This window comes from Pogona vitticeps, chromosome 3, assembly GCF_051106095.1.
Source record: "Pogona vitticeps strain Pit_001003342236 chromosome 3, PviZW2.1, whole genome shotgun sequence".
In the NCBI taxonomy this organism is placed as follows: Eukaryota; Metazoa; Chordata; class Lepidosauria; order Squamata; family Agamidae; genus Pogona; species Pogona vitticeps.
The window spans coordinates 52,608,784-52,630,345 of record NC_135785.1 but is presented as its reverse complement, the minus strand read 5'-3'; the positions used below and the strand labels follow the sequence as shown (position 1 = coordinate 52,630,345).

The 21,562-nt window shown below is 40.9% G+C and overlaps 1 protein-coding gene across 5 annotated transcripts in view; it reads right to left on the bottom strand.

Annotated features, from left to right (window-relative positions):
• Positions 1 to 21,562, bottom strand: part of SLIT1 (slit guidance ligand 1) — a 163,838-nt gene that overhangs the window by 130,065 nt on the left and 12,211 nt on the right. For all 5 annotated transcript variants that reach the window (XM_072995695.2, XM_072995698.2, XM_072995696.2 and 2 more), the window contains exons 2-4: positions 4,942 to 5,013; positions 4,624 to 4,695; positions 2,765 to 2,836 (exon numbers count right to left, since the gene is read on the bottom strand). In XM_072995695.2, coding sequence (XP_072851796.2) covers positions 2,765 to 2,836; positions 4,624 to 4,695; positions 4,942 to 5,013 — 216 coding nt within the window. The remainder of the gene's footprint in view (positions 1 to 2,764; positions 2,837 to 4,623; positions 4,696 to 4,941; positions 5,014 to 21,562) is intronic.

The following is a 21,562-nucleotide window of genomic DNA, read 5'->3' as shown; positions in this document are numbered from 1 at the left end:
GTAATCTTTTCCTTTTATTAATACACCATTTACTTTATGATTTTATTGAAGTTAGGAAGGGAGGAGAGAAGTAATTATGCATTGCTTGTTCAACTAGGGTGGCAAAACATTTAGATTTACATTCAACAAAGCAATATAGAAATCCATTTCTCACTTACACCTGGCTTATCTCAGCCATTTTTGTGGGATAACTCACACACATACAATTCTATTATACTAAATCTGGTGAATAAGAACCAGCGTAATACAGTGGAAAGTGTTAGACTCAGTACTCCAGGATTCAAATCCCTGTTCGGCTGTGGGAGGTGGCAATGTTAGACCACTTCTTTAAATATTTCACATTTCTTGGACACCCTATTATGGTCACCATAAGTCAGAAGCAACTTGATAGGACACAACATGCATATAAATCAAATCAGCATCAATATAAAATTCTCTTACAACCACCATAAATTCGTAGAATAAACATTTCAGTGCACAGTATTGAATTACTTCACTCATTTCTACCTCTTCAGAACTGTTTCATCTCAAACATTATGGAACCAAAGGTACATGTGAATCTTCTTCTGTCAACAATGCAGCTGAAATTAATGGGCTTAAAATGGGATAGCTTGTTAGAGATATTATCTGAGAATTTGAGAAGTTATCTTAAAGAAAACTGAAAAATGTTTTGTGATTGAGCCCAGAAATAAACATGAGCAGAGAATATAACATAGGTTAAAGGTTTTAGTACTATAACACAGTTATGGACTCAAGATTATGTATTAGATATTGTACTATGGTAAACACTTCCCTGCATGTATGTTTTGTATGTGTTGTTTGTTTGTCTGTTACATTATTATTATTATTATTATTATTATTATTATTATTATTATTATTATTATTATTATTATTATTATTATTATTATTATTATTATTATTATTATTATTAGTAGTAGTAGTAGTAGTAGTAGTAGTAGTAGTAGTAGTAGTAGTAGTAGTAGTAGTAGTAGTGCTGTACAGTAAAATCTGAAAATTAGGCCAGACTTAATAACATGAATTATTATTATTATAATAAAAACCAATGATGCAGCTATATGTATCAATATGATCATGCCCTCATAATCTTCCAAAATGTATTTGCAGGCAAGCTATAAACTGTAACTGCTCCAAAAATGCATAAACATGGTTCAGCCTAACTGATCAATAATCAATATTTTTTGAATGTAAAAACTTACAGCTAACGTGCAGCCTCAGCATCACTTAACAATCAAGATGTGACCATGATACAGCTAGTTTCTTTAGAAATGGTTTCCATCACTGGAAATGATATTACAGGTTGCAAGCTTTTCAATCTCACTGTGAAGTTCATAGTTTCCAGTTCATGACTCTTCCCTTCCATTATTTTTACTATGAGTCAACAGCACTCTAGTTTCCCAAATAACTATTCTTCCTCACTGCAGCTCTAAGAGTATACCATACAGTAAATTTAATGTATTGTTCTAAAGAGGGCAGGGGTACAGTACTAATATGTTCCTAAATCCAAAGACCTCTTCTTTCTACCTTTTGCGGAGACTTCAGTTTTCTTCTCCTGTCCTCAGTACTTCTTAGAGCACTTCTGATGATCAAAGTGAATCAAAATTATCCAACGGACCTGACACATCCAATTCACACTGCAGAGGTATGCTGCATGTGTTCCATGCAAACAGATACGTAAATAGGACTGCTGCAAATGATTCAGCGCTTGTAATACATACTTGCCAATCCCCTACAGTAGATGGCACCTTTGCCCTTCAATGGTCCTAATGCTGCAAAAAACAGGATCTGACATTGCTATTACAGAGTAATACAGTACTGTACACAGAAGAACACCACATAGCAGCTTACACAGACATTCAGCAAAGCTATTGTTCATGCAGAGACTGTAGCAACTCATGCATACACATATGTGTCCACATGTGTTCCACATATGTGAACTGCAGAAACTTCTCAAGAACCTCACAGGATCATCATTATCAGTCAGCACCAATATCAGTTTGCCCTGTGACCTTTCAACTCAAAGGCTGAAATCTGGTTTTACATCTACACACACATAATGCAAAACTGCAGAAGCAGTAGAAAAAAGTCTTGGCATGGCAGAATCCATGAAGGAGTTCTACAGGTGTGTCACGCAACAGTCATGGCATGAACCATTCGATTAACTCTGCAGTCAAATTGTGCAATGCTGGGCATAACACCTGGCTCACTCTCGCAGGCATAACTTTACATTACACCAACCTGAATAGCATTTCAGCCACTCTGACCAGGAGCCCAAGGTGCAGCAAGATCTTTAGACTAGACAAAAGTTATCTGCTTCTCATTCAGACAGAGCAAAGAAGTCACACTACAGGTTCACATTCTTGTATCTACTGTAATAACTCCTCCAGTACATGTTTTTAAGACACTGCACTTTAAACTGGCAGAGTAGGTTGCTACACTCCCATTAAAGTACTGCAGCATATGTTTGCTGTGGGTTTTTCGGGCTCTTTGGCCGTGTTCTGAAGGTTGTTCTTCCTGACGTTTTGCCAGTCCCTGTGGCCGGCATCTTCAGAGGGCAGGAGTAGTAACTGGTGAAATGTCAGGAAGAACAACCTTCAGAACACGGCCAAAGAGCCCGAAAAACCCACAACAACCATCAGATCCCGGCCGCAAATACTGCAGCATACTCTCAATATTAATATACTTTTTTAAAAAAAGCAGAAAAGCACAACATTAAACTTCAGAAAAGATACATCCAGGTACTTACAGCCGTGACAATGCTTGGTTATTCTGGAACAGGAGCTCTGGCAACATGTGCAGCTGGTTCCGATTCAAACGTCTAGAGAAATGGTGGAAGGGAAGTATAGTAAGCATTGACACATATTCACATATCCACCCCAGAAACAGAAGGTGTTACTGAACCCAATTTATTATGACATTTATCTTGCCTGAAGATAGCAACACTATCATTCTTTGCTAGCCTTAGCACAGAATGCCTTGAAATTTTTAAGAATTATCCTGAAATTTTGCCACGTCACCACTGGGAAATGCATACTATTATCCCTATGTTTAATTGCCTTTTCCATATTTGTTAATTTCTTAGAAACGAGGAGGAAATGAAATAAAATCTGAAAATTAGACCAGACTTAATAACACGAATCCTACAAAATAACTACAGTGAAACGCTTCCTTTTAACCAGTAAAGGGGGGCAACCACTTTCAAATTGTCTTGATCTTTCTGCACTTGGTGTACAGTTTACACACACATACACACACACATAGTGCTCAAACTGGGGTGGGGTGGGGAATGTAGAAGGTTCCTCGTTGAACTCCATAAACACCTACATGGAATCTCCCAATTTCAGCCAACTCATGTCCCCCACAGCCTTCTAACAAAAGGATCCGATTGAGAGTATAATTAGACTAACCCCCTAAGTCCTTAACTAATGCTTTTTGGCCATCTATGGTTTTAGTTTCATCTCTGAAATTTCAAAACATAATGGAGAACTGCAATAAAATAAGCCCAAGTGAGTATTTCACAGAGAAAAGTAGGGTATAAATGATTTGAAATGAATGAATAGATAAACTACACAGATGTGTTGGTCAAAGTCTATAACCTTATTTGGAACGTCTTAAACTTCTTAAAAGCAAGAAAACAAAGAAAATAAATTTATGTCAGAAATTAATAGCAGCAACAGGTTAAGAACTGAGGCACAAATTAGTTAAAGCTAAATTTTGGGTGTTTTAGTTTGAAGATTTAGACAGGCCATAGTTGAAAGGCAGGAAGTGGTCATGGCATTAAGAAAAAAGGCTAGTGTATGTAGACCAAACTCCGGGGGGGGGGGGGAAGACAGGAGGGCCTGGCGTGCTCCGGTCCATGGGGTCACGAAGAGTCAGACACGATTTAAGGACTAAACAACAGTGTAGACTGAAGTGCTTTCTGGGGTGACATTCTACCTTGACAATGCTCTATCATAAACACTGTTCATCTATCAACAGCAATTAGAGTAGTAACAGTTCTGTATAATAATGAGCATTTCCACTCGTACTAGGCGAGGCTAGCCCCCACCTCCCTGGTTCTGGCAGCAGTGGAGCAAGGCAAGGGAAGGGCATGTTCAGAGGCATCAGCAGCAGCACATTTTGCAGGTGGCGTTTTACAGCTGCCATGCAGAAAAAATGCAGAGATAGCGTGGGTTGATTGTGCACTGCCCCTAATTGAATGCACACTGCAGCAAATTATTTTGGATCTGAAAAGAACGGTGAACAGATTGGGAAGCATCTGGGTGTAAATGCCAGCCAGGCTGTTCAGAGCTGGGTGTAAAAACACATAGTGCTCACACCATCTGCTTGTGTCAGCAGGAGGGGTGGTGGAGGAGAGAAATAGTTCTTGATGCAGGTGCCAAGGTTGACTGCCTTTGACCATGAGGTGAACTCTCTCCACCCTTGCTAAATTCCACCTTGGACCAAACAAACCCACTATGTGCACCAGTGCCTGGAAAGGGTCTATGTGACAGGAGGAGAAAGTCAGCAGAGGTTTCTTTTTGGGAAATGTCATCCTTTTCCCTTCTTTTTGTTGTCTTCACACCCCTAGTTTTCAAGCCACATGTAGATCCCGGAAACACTCACAGTCGCTCCAGTTCTTTCATGTCATCGAACACCCCTCGCTCCACCACACTGATCTGGTTTTCCATCAGTTGCCTATAAAAGTGATAAGAGTGTCAGACAACACAAGGGAAAAGAGGGAGGACAAGGGAGGGCAGAAGAGGCTCAGCATCATAATAACAAGAGTTGCTCTTGACTGGAATGGCTCTGTCGAGACAGAAACCAGACAGAGAGAGAGAGAGTAAATCCACCAAATTGGTGGTCCTACATGGAATAGTTTTAAGTGCAAATGGGGTTGAGAGGGAGAGGATTGTATGGAAACAGGAAGGAGGTATCACTCACAGAACTCTCAGCTGCTTCAGCCCAGCAAAGTCGTTTCTGGTGATACGGGTTATGTTGTTTCCATTCAGCTCTCTGTGAAGGAAAGAACAGAATCACTAGAAGGGACAAAAATAGGCAAAGGATGCTGTGTAATAGAGATAGTCTCAGGGGCACATTTCCCAACAGAGCCTGCCCCTACCATCAAGCCGGGTAAGGTGATGATGGCTTGAGACAGCAGGTCCTGAGCAACTGAATGGCAGCCCTCCTAGCTGTTCATTTTACTTGAGGCTTTCATTCTCTTGGAGGCCAGATCTACAAAGCCTGCCCTCCACCCCTTAGACTAGCCTGATGTTCTCAGGTAAAACAGTAGCACAATCTCTGCTGCAAGTGTTGAAATAAAATGCACTGATAATCTGCTAAAGTTCTGTATGCAAAATATACAATACCTGTATCGTCCTTTGCCCAGCAGAATTATTCTGGTTTTATATGCAGAGCTTGGAAATAATTACATTTTTGGACTGGATGTTGGTTGAGCATTCTGGGAGTTGTAATCTAAACATGCAACTTTTTCAATTTCTATTCATATGTGCAATTTTCACTCAAAAACAGAACAGAATTTGCCTGTTAAGATTTTATGTTTCCTATATTAGTATCATATATCACAGAGGGCTCATCTTTAGGACAGGCAGGTTACTGATATTTTATGTTCATATTAAAATAAGGAGACTGCCACCCTTGAACTATTTCTTATGTTTACAGGGGCCTGAATTATGTTTCTGCAATATCCCTTTCCCCCTTTGCCTACTTCATCCTGACGCCTCTGACAGCTTACAGTACCTATCTTCTCTCTTTGTCCCCTCACAACTATATAACTGGTTTAATAATCATTGAGTACTGTATTTTGAAACTGAAGCTTATACAGAAGCTTGTTCTGTGCTGTTCAAATCGCTATCCTGTGAAACGATTTCTGCTATGGCTGTTCTGTTTCAGATTCTGCTCTACAAAATGAAGATGTGACTCTATTTTTCCCTATTCTCTTTCTCTTTTTAAAATTGAAATCAAAGAGCAAAACTATTAGTAGACAGTGGGAGGACTGGTGGGGTTTGCCAAGGGGAGTACTGGGGGAAAACATGGCTGGGAATGGTGTTTTAGACCCAGATAAGCCAGCAAAATGGAACATGGACTGCACAAAGTCTGCTCCCAAATCCTGCTGAGTATGTGCAACCTTTTTTGCTTCATGCAAAGTACAACAGTGATGAAAGTATGGCATATATGTTCCATACTTGCTAGCTGTTTGGCCATTTATGTCCTAGTACCCTTACAAGAGCAAAGGAGACACTGATACATGGAACCACGGACAAGCACCTGCTATGTCCACTGATTATTTCCCACTACTGAAGGAAACGATTTTGTCTGCACTATGTAATGAATGGAACTTTGGACAAATGCATTGAACTGTGGTAAACGGGACTCTGGATAAAGGCGGAGCTTAGTTTTTTTAAGACTACAGACCCCAGAATCCTCCAAAGTGGCTGAGGGACTCTGGAAGCTGTAATTTAAAAATAAATGTTTTCAAGTTTCTGGATGAATGGAACAAAAGAAACATAAACAGCAACAAATTTCCTCCCCTCTTTTAGCTTCAACCAACTGTCTGCATTTTGGAGACTCTTAAGAGAATTAAAATAAAAGAGGGGAGTTTGCTATGCCACCGTGGCCAACTGCTCCACAAACAAATAGTGAGTGCTTGACTTGCAGGGTCAAGACTAGAGATATGGTTGCTGCCATGAAATAAGCATGAGCCCTCAAAGAGGCCTCATTGTCCAGCTGAAATGGCAGCTAATGGCTAATGAGTACAGAGACAGCCACTATACATTCCTAATTGCATCCATTTGATCACAAAGACTGCTGTCCTTCCTTCATTATATGACTGATTGGTGAGTGTGGGAGGGGGGAAGTTTGTTTCCAAGACACCCAGAAGGGCCACACTGAATGCATGGGTGAACAAGCCTTGCTCCTTGCCCTTTCATGTTACACTGAAACCTACACTCACCACTGCTGCCATTATCCAAGCTACAATGACAAACAGGGTGGCATAATAAGTACTGAAGACAGATACAGGCTAATTGCTTGGGATTTTTAAAGATTTGGATCTTGCTCTTTTCTACAGGAGCATAGGGACAAAGTGCAAAAAAAAAGTATTGCTTTTGGCTAATCAGACTTGACATGGAGAGCTACTAAAGGAAGGATGACTACATTCTAGCCTTCCCCTACATAGCAGTCCCCAGATGCTTTAGATCATAGCTCCCATCATCCTTTACTATTTGCCCTGCTGGCTGGAGCTCACAAAGGTTGCTACATATGGGGAAAGCTGTCTTATTTCTAGATTTGGCTTCTATCTCTCTAAGAGAGGCAGATATGACCTGGTCAGCACTGAACCCTCATGTGATGTGCAGTCAAAGGCCGTATATGCACACATAAAATGCACACATCATATTCCACTGGTCCTCTTGTGTTACTAGGAAAAGAGAGCCTTTTCTCCATCCTGTTCTCTTTTCTAATGATCCTCAGCAATGTCTTTTTTTCCTCAGCAATGTCTTTTTTTCCTCTCTGCTAAGAATGAATAACATGTACAAAATTGACAGGAATGGGAGAAGAAATTTAGCACTGGTAGCACAAGTCACAAAACCCTGGAGTGGGGTCACATTTAAGGCTTTAGGAGACTATGTGTGGCCTTTCTTAAAATCTCTGAGGAAAGCAGATGCTCCACAGGTGCAATATCTCCCATCCCACATAAGCTCTGCTCAGGTGTTTAGAATTCAGGCAGCTAAATGCACGAGAAAGGAGAGTGAGCTGATCCCCGCTCCTCTGCCACCATTTTGCTCATATGATGTGACAGGTCTGAAGGAGGGAGACTCGTCAATTCAGGAAGGCTTTCCCCATGAGCCAAAACCTGCATTCTAGCTCATATGGAGCACTTTCATGGCTAGACAAGTCTCCCCTTTTCAGCCTTAGAACTTCATGTGAGCTAAGGAACAATGGAGGGGGTAAGGTGAGCTTGCTGTTTTCCCTCATACTTCAATATTAACTCCCAAGCCTTTTAACAATATGGTTATCTGAATTAAGCATGAGAATCCAGGCTTAAAGGCAGATCACTGCAGGAAATACATCTTGCCATTTTGGAATATAAATCTACCTACCCCACCCCATCCTATTTGATGAGATTTAGAAGTCAGGAAAAACTGCCAAGGTAATTTTCTTCTCAAACAAGCCAGATCATAATAACAGTGATTTTCAATTCTATTTGCTTGCATGTTAAGAAGAGAAATATAAACCATTCCAAAAGACCCAGAAAGTTTAAAGATAGGGAATCGGAAAAGACCTTTTGAGAAAATGTCATAGCAGTAAAGACAACTGCCAGAGAGTCTGTTGCAGCTGTTGAAACTGTTTGAATGTTTATGCGCCTCAGTGGGCACTTCGACCTGCAGCACTGTGCTCAATCACATATGGAAGGAGGGATAGCCCTTAGAAATCAGGGTCATGTGTTCAAGGGCTTTCTGGAGTAATCCAGCCACTCCAAACAAAATGACTTCATCAGGAAATTACCATTTATATTGCTTGTGGTGTCTAGAGGCCATCTAAGCAATGGGCCTATTGTCTTGGGTGCCACATGCAAACTCAGCTGCAGGTGTGCACACAGAACTATAGCCATGTATATACACAAGTGCCAAAGTAGATCACAAGCCCCCTTGTGTGAATTTACATTTTTAGTTATAGAATCACAACCTTTTGGCCCTGGACTCCAGTGCTAGAAGGGGATCAAGATCTTCTAGGTGTGGGATCTATTTGTTTCATTCCTCATTGTACCCTTCTCTGACTGGTATTAAAACTCACCTCTTTGACAAACACTTGGCTGTCATTTCATTAACCAAGCCAGATGCTGCATGGCACCTGAATCTTAAAATGAAACGAGAGGGAGATGCGCAGTCTTACAACTCCAAGAAACAGGACATTTGGCTTTGCCACTTTCCCTTCATGCTTAAATGTTAAAATAAACAGCTTCAACAACAGACTGCTTTTGCCAAGGATTAATTAGCTGTTTTCTGGCTCTCTTAAATGCTAAGGACATGTGATCATATCATGGGAAAAATCATTCAGCAAAAAATACAAGCCCTTTATTGAAGCAAAAACCCCAAACCCTGTAGTCATGCCAGAGGCATCAAACCACTTCCCAGATATCAGCTGGTTCCAATTTCAGCATTATTATTACTCCAGATATGAACATAAGAAGAGCCATGGTGGACCAGACCGGAGACCCAACTAATCCATCATTCTGTTTAGTCACCAGCCAGCCATGTGCCTACAGGAAGCTTGCCAGTGGGACATGAGAACAATGGGTAGGCTTCCGCTTACCCCCTACAGGATTATGGGAGTTTATCATCTAACACATCTGGAAGGCATGAGGTTTCCAAAAAATAAAAATATGGCAAAAAAGGTATAAAATGTGGATAGGTGGCTCTCAATCTCATCAGCACAAAGAAAAAGGAGCAATACATGGTTATTTTTAGTACAGACAGATCTGCCATTTGTGTTTAGCAAAAATGACAAAATTCCTATTATTTTCATATTCAGCCTGGATACATTTTGGCCCTAGGATAGCCAGTCCCCTATGGCTTATTCACAAATCCCTACCCCTCATCTGTGCTCATGAGTATCTCCTGCCATCGTAGCTCCATTGTTCAGATAAATTATTGCCTTGAGAACCAAGAAGGGATTTAGCAGCAGGTGAAAGCTTATATGCAATGATGCCACAATAACAGGGATATTTATCTCGGTAGTCATTCTTCCACCTCTAGGTCTCCATCAGACCCTTGGATATTAATTATAGTCTGTCAAGGCCAAACCTGCACTGCTGCCATGACTTGAGTGCTAACTCTATGCTTTAACAAAAACTAAAAATAAAATAAAAATAAAAATAAGGGGGGGAGGAGAAAAGCTTTCCATCAAAAACATGTAATGAGATGCAAGAAACCCAGAAACCTATCCAGAGGTCTATATTGCAGTCTTTTCTTTGCCTATGAAATAACTAAGCCAGAAGAAAGGGGAAGGGGCCTTGCTGTTGTGAATGACAAGGTCTTTGTTAAAGACTTATAGCTTAATCACTCTGTGACAACCTTTTTGTAAGATCTTTAAGAGTGTAAAAGATAGTCTTCATACCTTTGCCCACTCCTGCATTATCATTATTTTGTTTTATGCTTCATAGATTTGGCAGAGTTTACCAGTTCTGGTTAGAAGCAGATGTCAGAAATCACTAGTTACCATAGTAGTACTCTGTAACTAGTGATTTATGACCTCTACTTGTAACCAGAACTACCGGTTACCAATGACCAAATTATCCATAAATAATATCCAAATTATTAAAACATAAGTAAGTTGTAAAAGAATGACTGATAGCCCCATTCCTCTTGAAGTACAGTGGTTTAGTTACTTTCACAATTGCAGAGGGTTTGTGGCCTTATGACTTAATTGATGCTTTTGAATTGTGGTGCTGAAGGAGGCTCTTGAGAGTCCCCTGGACTGCAAGGAGAACAAACCTATCCATTCTAAAGGAAATCAACCTGAGTGCTCACTGGAAGGAAAGATCCTGAAGCTGAGGCTCCAATACTTTGGCCATCTCATGAGAAGAGAAGACTTCCCTGGAAAAGACCCTGATGTTGGAAAAGTGTGAAGGCAAGAGAAGAAGGGGATGACAGAGGATGAGATGGTTGGACAATGTCATCGAAGCTACCAACATGAATTTGACCCAATTCCGGGAGGCAGTGGAAGACAGGAGGGCCTGGCATGCTGTGGTCCATGGGGTCATGAAGAGTTGGACATGACTAAACGACTAAACAACAACAACGTTGGCGAAAAAGAAACTTGTTCACAGAGGTAAGTGAGACTTATCCAGTGAGTATCTCCTGCTGGTTTTAAAAAAATACATTCCATTTAAGTCTTCTTTTGCCATAGTCTCATCCATATCAACCAAATCAATGCCTTGCTGGTTTGGGTTGCCAGTGTAGCCCTGCTCCAAAATGCACAATTTCTCAAGATATTTCTCAAGAGAAGTGAAGCAGAAACTAATCCACTGCTTCTTTAACGTAGTTAGTTAGTTTTCCACTTAGGGCATCCAACATCACGCTTGTGTTCCAAGGATCATTTCCTGAGTGTATGGGTCCTGCCCCACAATATGAAAAATCTGTTCTTTTTCATTTTCTGATGAGCTCTTCAAACCATGTTTCAGGCTTATTTTAATGTAGCCCAAGACACTACAGCCAAGAATGCTACTAATCAATAACAATAAATAGTTTTATTTATAGAAACAATTTTCTTTCACCGCACTCTGAATTCCTAACATAAACAAGTTAGAAACTCTTTAATACAGTTTTTAAATTATTTAAATAAGACAAGAGCAAATAAGAAGGAATCCAATTACACATACAGTAGGGTATCTATTAAATAAACAAGGCTGCAAATGTTTTTAAGGAGATTAACACATGAATACATACTGAGGGAAATGTACTCCTCCAGAATAAAATCACACGCACCACACATGGTTTAGCATTCAGTCTGTCAACCCTTTAAGGCCTTGATTAGTTAATATCTGAAGCAAAGTTACCATGTTCTAGGACAGAACTCTGTATGAATTTAACCTCTAATCAGGTCAGTGTTAATAAGAATGGAGCACACAGGCAGAATTAACCTGATGCTGTGAAAATTCACTATCTGCAAGAGTGATTAGTAGTTTAAGGGTTCATTTCCCTGACACAGAAGAATCCCCCAAATCCTCTGTACCTTGTGAAATTGGGAAAGGAGTATGACAAGGCTGTATACTGTCTCCCTGCTTATTTAAATTATATGCAGAATATGTCATGCAAAAGGCTGGACTGGATAAATCCCAAAACGGAATTAAGATTGCCGGAAGAAGTATCAACAACCTCCCAATATGCAGATGATACCACTCTGATGGCAGAAAGGGAGGAGGAATTAAAGAACCTCTTAATGAGGGTGAAAGAGGAGAGTGCCAAAAATGGTCTGAAGCTCAACATCAAAAAAACTAAGATCATGGCCACTAGTCCCATCACCTCCTGGCAAATAGAAGGGGAAGATATGGAGGCAGTGATAGATTTTCCTTTCTTGGTCTCCATGATCACTGCAGATGGGGACAGCAGCCACAAAATTAAAAGACACCTGCTTCTTGGGAGGAAAGCGATGACAAACCTAGATAGCATCTTAAAAAGCAGAGACATCACCTTGTCGACAAAGGTCCGCATAATCAAAGCTATGGTTTTTCCTATCGTGATGTATGGAAGTGAGAGCTGGACCATAAAGAAGGCTGACTGCTGAAGAATTCATGCTTTTGAATTGTGTTGCTGGAGGACACTCTTGAGAGTCCCCTGGACTGCAAGGAGAACAAACCTATCCATTTTGCAGAATATCAAGCCTGAGTGCTCACTGGAAGGAGAGATCCTGAAGCTGAGGCTCCAATACTTTGCCCATCTCATGAGAAGAGAAGATTCCCCTGGAAAAGACCCTTATGTTGGAAAAGTGTGAAGGCAAGAGGAGAAGGGGACAACAGAGGATGGGGTGGTTGGACAGTGTCATCGAAGCTACCAACATGACTTTGACAAAACTCCGGGAGGCAGTGGAAGACAGGAGGGCCTGGCGTGTTCTGGTCCATGGGGTCACGAAGAGTTGGACAGGACTTAACAACTAAACAACAAAAAGCAAGCTGCTAGTGAGAGTAGGCCAGCAAATGCTAACTAGCAACTACTGAATACCAGCGCACAACAGTCTATTAGGTTTTATGAGGTTATTAAACGGTTCCAGCTCTACCATAAAGTATTAAGCCTCAAAAAGTGCACCAAACTGTGAGAATCACAGTGGGAGGCAGGCAGAATTTCTAGTCTTTATAGCTTTTACTACTGGGTTCTCTCACTGCACTGGCAATGCTCTCTGGTGTATAAAGTGACTGAATTAATTTCCTTGCCAATTGAGAAAGAGGGGAACTTGGGGCACAGAAAAGGGGAAGTTATTGTGGGACTGTTCTTGGAAGACAGATGATGGGGGGAAATTTGTGCTCCTGATATGCTCTGGTAACTGAGGCAGCACTCCTCCAAACTCTTACATCCAAATAGCAACCTATGGTGCTATTTGGAGTTGAGATCCTTACATATATAGTCTAAATGAATCATTCAACCAGCAATATTATTGTAACAAAACCTACTTAAAATGCATATTAAGTAATGGATGATTAACACAGAAGGCCTGGAAACAGCTACTATCCTTGCACCTAATGTGCAATGAAGTAAAGATAATTCCTCAAACAGATAACCACTATGAAAAAGACTAAGGGAGAAAATATGATCAAGTAGAGATCACAAAAAAGTGTGGAAATAACAGTAAAAAAATCGCCATCCCAAGCGATAACCTGCAAGATAGAAGCACTCACACTTACACTACCACTCTTTAAACAGCCATTTTTAACCTGCTGCTTTTTTGCAGTTTAGATTGTTGTCTTTATTATTAGTTGTTGTTTTTTTTTTTTTTTAAATTTAAAGAGTCTTCATGCCTTTGGCTAAAAGAGAGCATAGAAAATATTTTAAATAAATTAAAAAAATTTGAAGTCTCCATACTGCAATTCAGAGTTTACTGTGTTATCTTGCATGTAATCTAACATTCTCATGTTAATCACATTCCTTTTTTCAAATAAAAATAGAACTTAAGATCCTTAATGATACTCATAATTCTACCTGTTTTTGTCCTGAGTTGCATGTGGGTGTGGATAACAAGAGCAATTACAGACGCCTGTACAGAAATAACCTGCACATGTTATTGCCAATCATGCCATTTTCACACTTCTTTTGGGTATGCAAGCATGGCTGACTGAAGGTGGAAGATCAATGGCTGGATGGCCCATGGATAATTTTAAACTACAGCCATGCCCCACTGGACGATTACCCCATTTAACGACTAATCCGCTTAACGTTGAAGTTTTTGCGATCACAAAAGCGATCACAAAACAATGTTTAGATTGGGTTTTTTCACTTCACGTTGATCGGTTCCCTGTTTCGGGAACCGACTTTTCGCTTTACAATGATCAGCAAACAGCCGATCGTTGGGTTTCAAAATGGCCGCCGGCTTTCAAAATGGCCCCCCACTGTTTTCTAGGACAGATTCCTCGCTATACAGGCACCGAAAATGGCTGCCGTGTGGAGGATCTTTGCTGGACGAGCAGGTATTCAGCCCATTGGAACGCAGTGAATGGTTTTCAATGTGTTTCAATGGGTTTTTAAATTTTGTTTGAAGACATTTTCGCTCTACAGTGATTTCGCTGGAACAAATTAACGTCGTCAAGCAACACACCACTGTAAAATAAATTGGAAGGAAGCAGAGCTTTAGCAGTGAAGGAAGACAAGTTAACTCTTCCTGCTATCATTGATGCTGCTACTGTCCATCAGTCTCTTCTTCTATTGTCATGTGCCTAGTTCTGAGTAGATGTACAGAGTTTGGGTAAAGAAAGAACTGCAGTCTACCTTCAGCATTAGTGCTGGTGAGTACAGAACCAAGCAAAGGTACTCACTGATTTTATGAGGAGCAATTATAAAGGTGTGGTCTTGTGCAAGTGAGGCAGGGATAATAATTTTTCTTAAGTTTTGAGTATTACACATGACTGAAAGGTCCATGCAAATTTCTGAGGGCAAAAATATTGTCATGTGTGGTACAGAATAACGACTTGGGGAGGGAGCCAAATGTCTGATTAATTTAAGACAACAACATTGCTATATATGTGGGTATCCCATCCTTCAAACCCAAAAGGGTCTCACGGTGGCTAACAGTTTAAAAAGTGTTGACTAGAACAGGAGAACATGGCCTACTTGCCTGCACCTCTCCTCATGATGTCAGGAGTTGGGAGTTCCTATATCATATTCCCACTGAAATTACAGTTATTATATGTAATCATATCTGTTCTGGTGATCTTTGGCCTCCATGTCCAATGACCATTCTACTCACACTCATGTCGAGAGGTGTCAATGAGCATGCTATTCTATATAGGCCCATCTGAGGATTATATTACTACTTCTGAATACTGAATAGGCTTTTCAACTCTCCCTCATGTCTAGAAAGTGAGAGACTGCTCAACTGGGCTGTCTCCCAGGCTTCTTGTTTTTGAAAACTGTAAGATTGCGCTTTACCAAATCAGACTGATTTTGCTTTTTAAGCTTTGGGGGGGGGGGGGTGTTTAAAGGCTGTGGTGTTTGTCTACAGAAGCAGTATGTAGTCCTCTTAACTAGTTCCTGGTTCCTTCCACGAGGCACAAACCATTCAGGCTGTCTCTAGATCCTCTTTCATTTGGTTACCCCTTAGTTTAAGCTTCTGGCTGATCCAAAAGATTGTTTCAAATCATACATGGATTCTGCTGTGCCATTTGTGCTAAAATTGATGTAGTGCTAGTTATGTGGTATGGAATCCCACATAATGATTGGGCAAGTAATGTCTTTGCAGGAAGATTCACATGGCCCTAACTATCACAAACTGATGCATTAAGTTGGTGGGAAGAATTTAAATATTAAAATTCAGCCTCTACACAAAAGAAGCACTGGATGTCAGGATCCCACAAAAACTATGCAGCTATTGTTCATAAGGGGGGGGGGGAGGAAAAAGGAAAGAATTCTGTCTTCAAAATTATCACACCTATTGTCATATGTGTTGTGCAAAGGAAGCGCACTTCAAAATAGTTACCCTTGGCTTTAAAAATATTAACAAGACTTCCCTTTCCCATTAGCCCATATCCATTCTCCTTCAACAAGTTCAAGGATTAGACAAAAGGTGTTAACAAAAGCCATTGTTCCCTCTGCCTTACTAAGAGAAGTTGCATTCCAGGAAGCAGATTAAACGAGATTATAAGGGATTGTTTGTCTGTCTTCCAGATCTCCCTGCTATTATGGGTAAATGCATAAATGTTTGAACAAGTATGAATCATGAAGGTGAGCTTGTGAGATTTTTTAGAATCATCGTGGTGAATGATTCCTGGGCACTAGTTGATCATGAGTGCATTATGAAGGTTTCTGCACAAAACCAATTTCTCAAAAACTAGCAGGAGCATATACCTTCTCACTCGTCTAAATACATCCCTTTTGTTGTGAGTCAGATGCAACCTCCTTTGGCCTAGGTCCCACCTCTGTATAAGATGACAGCAAGTCTCCTCTGTCTCCTGAGGGTTAAGAGGTTTCCCGTCCCCATTAAAAACCTGTATGATTTGGAGTTGGAGGGAGAATTCATTCCACCCACACTTTAGAAAATGATGCCGAGTGGGAAGAAACACTCTCCCACACACACAAGGAGCACTGTAGTTCTAGTATAAGCTCCTATGCCTCATCCCTTCAGTTCAAATCAAAAAGAAAAGAAAGAGAGCAAAGGAAGCCAGCAAGTCAATTTGCAGATTTTGCTCACGGACCTCTGTCCTGCCTCATTTCTAGCTCAGCTCTAGAAAGGGTAGAAGCATAACCCATTTGGGAAACCCTAAATCATCCTTCCCAGGTTCACTTCTTCTTGTTTCTTATATATGCACAAGAAAAAGTAGTGTTCCAGTTAGCTCTTGTTTCAGGGCTACAGTCATCCACTTTTCCCTGAGGTGATGGGGAATCCATCAGCATTTGCTGGAAGCCCAGACAGACAAATGCTGCAAGGCATATAACAGAACTCCCAGCAGTGTCTTCTCTTTGAAGTATATGTTGTTCACTGCCGGTCGTTCTGTGGGGAACAGAGAAAGAAGCCTCTGGTAAATTCTTCATCTGCTCCTGTCTCCAACGGACTGAACTCATCCTAGGCTCTCTGTATTTAAAAATCTATTTGCACTTCCCCCTCTGGCAAATGAACTTGCTTTTCCCTTGACTGCCTGAAAAATTTGATCATCTCCTGATTTTTGCAGTTCAGATCTAGTCGCTCTCCCTGTGTGATGTTACTATTGTACTTAACCCATCTTGTTCTTTTGAAGTGCTTGCCAGAATCTTTAACAAAGGCACCGTACAGTAGCTGTCCATTAACTCCTTCTTCTGTCTCCAGGGAACGACTAAGTGGTGTGGGCTTCCAGTAATATGTTCTGCAGTGGTGCTAATTTATACCTGAAAACCACTCCTTTCTACCCAGTCCCTTCTCAGTTCAACATCAAATGTTCTTAAGAAGTTATAGTATATAGACTGTCACTACAACTTAAAAACACTTAACTATATATTTACTACAACTCCCAGAAATTCTAGAAGTGGTAGTCCAAAGAAATAACATCTCCACGCTCTGGTTGTTACTCACATGAAGTCAAGTTTCTATTACTATTTGGCTCCCTTTCTGTCCATCTTGTTTGGACCACTAATAACTAGGAGAGTCTTTATCTTTGCTCACACTCTGCAATAACAGAACCCACAATTAAACAATGGTCAGAAATTGCTAATGGCTCCATGAAGAACAACAAATCTGAGCAAAGAGACTCACACAAGCCATAAGAAAAATACTGTATATATAAAATCTTTGGTTTGGTCAATGCTTTCTTCCAGCCAGCTCTGATATTACAAATGATTTCAAATTCTTCAAACCCATTCTCAGACTAAGAGCCAAACTAGAAGTCATAAATACTGCCCTTAGCTTTGGACATCCTGTTGGCACTACACTTACTTAACTTTTAAAAATTGCAAACATTTTCTGGGATGAAATGAATACACTTTAGGAACCAGCATAAGGCTGGAACGATGTCTCAGTGGCAGGAACCACACTGGCCTATATGAATTCATTTACAGCATGCGTAGGGAAACACACACATATAGCTGAACGGGCCTTGAGAGAAAACCTTTGCTGCTGCTGTTGCCAGCTGCTCCCTCCCGTCACCCTACAGCAACCCTACAAAAAACAATTTGTGATTTGGGGTGTGTGACCCACGGGTTGGGAACCTATGTTCTAATGGATGCACCTAGTTTTGAGTTGGCCATGCTACTGCCCTGACTCTTTCTTCATACGAACCACAAGTAGAGATAGCCAATGTAGTAGTCACAGTTCTAGCATTACGCCTGAAACTATTGAATCAACATGTCAGACACTCAGTCGAAGCTCACTGCGGGACTTCAGACCAATCACTATTTCTCAGCTACATTTACCTTGCACAGTTGTTAGGAAGATAAAAGTAAAGACAGAAGAGACATACTGTATATACCATCCCAAGATGCCTGAAGGAAGAGTGGGACACACTTGTTATATTTATTATTTGTTCATTTTTATGTTATTTATACTCCACCTTTCTCCCCAAGAGGACCCAAGGTGGTTTTTACAAATCTGCCTGGAAGGGTCAGATTGTAAAATGTGTGTGTGAACTTAACACCTTTCCCCCCTGTATATATAGTAGTACTGTGCACAAACAGATTGGTATATAAATTAAATAAATATAATAAACACTGGGTTGTTGCTACTTTGCTGCATGAGACACAGATATCTTCCTTCAGGTTAATTCTTTTACTGTGGAGTTATCACACCTTGCCAGCCAGCAATCACTCTGCAACATTTTGTTACCAGTAAAATCACAATGTCTCTACTGCATGCATGGATCATATTGTGAACTCTAGAGATTTAATTTTATTTTCATTTGCTTTTAACACCTAGGAAGCTCAGCTCTCTTCCACTGAACCATTCCAAGACAGAAGCAAGCATACCTCTGCCTGGTCGCAGAAACACCCAATTTTTATGAAGTTTGCACTTAAGGAAAACATACTTTAAAGGCTGTGCGCCACCACTACCACGACCACCATCACTGGCAAACATTCCTGTTTATTTGGAATGGAAACTGTAGTGTAGCTAAAAAAACAGGGCTTGTTTAGACCACTAAAATGCCATGAGTTCTACAGGACTCTTTGTCAGCCTGGGTATTACAAGGCATAAGATAGGAAAGAGAAATAAAAATGTCCAAAGATTATCCTAGCTGGATCATAAAACAGCAGCGTCTATAGGATTTGGAAACTTACAGGCTCACTATGTGCTGGTAGCAGGTTTCAACTCAGAGAATATAAGATACATGTCTTTAGAGGAGACTAGTGAGGGAAGGTAGCCGTGATGTATGGAAGTGAGAGTTGGACCATAAAGAAAGCAGACCGCCGAAGAACTGATGCCTTTGAACTGTGATGCTGGAGGAGGCTCTTGAGAGTCCCCTGGACTGCAAGGAGAACAAACCTATCCATTTTGAAGGAAATCAACCCTGAGCGTTCACTGGAAGGACAGATCCTGAAGCTGAGGCTCCAGTACTTTGGCCATCTGATAAGAAGAGAAGATGTTAGGAAAGTGTGTCGGCAAGAGGAGAAGGGGACGACAGAGTATGAGATGGCTGGACAGTGCCTGCGAAGCAACCAACATGAATTTGACACAACTCTGGGAGGCAGTGGAAGATAGGAGGGCCTGGCGTGCTCTGGTCCATGGGGTCACGAAGAGTCGGACACGACTAAATGACTAAACGACGACGAGTGAGGGAAGGATGGCTTGAGAAGACAGAGAGTGAGGGAGGACTCTTGATAGGGAAACCAGTATCCAGCTATAGTTTTGCCCCAAAACAGTAACCAGCAGAGGTACCGCTAGTTGTTTCTCACTTTAACTCCCTCTAGATTTGTTTCAGCCTAGATTTGTTTGCTGTAAGGATGTAGTTCTGAAACTGGATACTTCAGTGGAGGGCTGTTGAAGCTAGGAGCTAATCCTTTCAGTGTTATATGGAGCCACAGAAAATCCCTTGCCTTAGAGATACAAAGACACAGAAATCTCATGCTGGAAGTGCTGGAAATACTCTATGTCCAGATATATAATTGAAGAACCTTGTATCATATCTGCTCACAGCAGAAGCCTATGGACCACTCCAAGGGTGCCTCACCATCCTTTGGTGTGGTCCATCACTCACCTATGTATTATGTGAATCTCCCTTTCCTGGGGGGTGGGGGATGAGAGGGTATATAGTCCTCTCCCCGCAAGGAGCCTCCCTCTTGTGACATCCACCCTAGATTGGCATTGTGGCATTATGTATTCTCATACAAATGAAATTAAGCTGAAGAAAGAAACAGGCATGCTACAAACCTACAGACTGTAGCTATTTCATTGTACATAATTCTTCCCAAGTTTTAAGCCAAAACTTGTTGATACATAAACAGCTGGTGTATTAAAAGGCACTGTAGTTTCTCAAATAAGCTTGCAGAAGTACAGGATGTAGTCAGGAGATTTTTGTCAACTGTTCAACAGCTTGCCATGTGTGCCCCTTCCTGCTGTAGTAAGAAATGGGTAGCCATCCCACCCTGCAGCAAAATCACAAACTCTGGAGACTACAGTATCTGCTTTGTGGAGAGAACAGCAAACACTGGAAGTCACCAAGGGCTAATTTGGATGAAGGAAATGTTTAATGGAGCCATAGGTATAATAAAATGCATTACTGTTACAGATAAAAGCTTTTTAATGAACTAATAGTTCCATATACACATAATAATTGTGTGCTGTCAAGTCAGTTCGGACTCATGACAACCCCTTTCAGGGTTTTCTAGGTAAAGAGTACTCAGAAGAGGTTTGACATTTCCTTCTTCCGGGGACCTCCTGGGACTCTGCAGCTTGCCTAAGGTAATACAGGCTGGCTCTTCTGGGATGCACAGTGGAGAATTGAACTCTCAACCTCTAGCTCCACAGCCAGGGATCTAACATAGAAATAATTACCCTCTTGCCCTTCCCCCAGAAACTCTCTCTGTACTTGGTTCCCTAAATCTGCTATAAGCTTTGACTAGCCATTTTGAAAGGTCCAGCATGACCAATACAGTTATTCTCCATTTTCAGGAATGCAAATTGAATAGCAAACATCAACAACCAGGATAGAATCTCATCAGCTGTAATTGTTTCACATATCAAAGGCTTTCTTGATTTTGATAAAAGGCTTGTTTCCACTCTATTCTACAACATACTGTTATATAAAAGGCCAATCTGTTCTTACAAGGGTGAGGAACATTTTAAAAGACATGCAAGAGGGAAAGTAAAATGTGCTTGCACAGTGGCTAAAAATGTCTGTTTTCATTACACGACATCCACAGGATGTTAAGAACAACTCTGCTGGATCAGAGCAAAAGGCCTTTGTAGTCCAGCATTCCAGTTAAACTATTTAAAATCTTGAAAGATGATGCTGTTAAGGTGCTACATTCAATATGCCAGCAAGTTTGGAAAACTCAACAGTGGCCAGAGGATTGGAAAAGATCAGTCTACATCCCAATCCCAAAGAAAGGCAGTGCCAAAGAATGCTCCAACTACCGTACAATTGCACTCATTTCGCACGCTAGCAAGGTTATGCTCAAAATCCTACAAGGTAGGCTTCAGCAGTATGTGGACCGAGAACTCCCAGAAGTACAAGCTGGATTCCGAAGAGACAGAGGAACTAGAGACCAAATTGCTAACTTGCGCTGGATTATGGAGAAAGCCAGAGAGTTCCAGAAAAATATCTACTTCTGCTTCATTGACTATGCGAAAGCCTTTGACTGTGTGGACCACAGCAAACTATGGCAAGTTCTTAAAGAAATGGGAGTGCCTGACCACTTTATCTGTCTCCTGAGAAACCTAT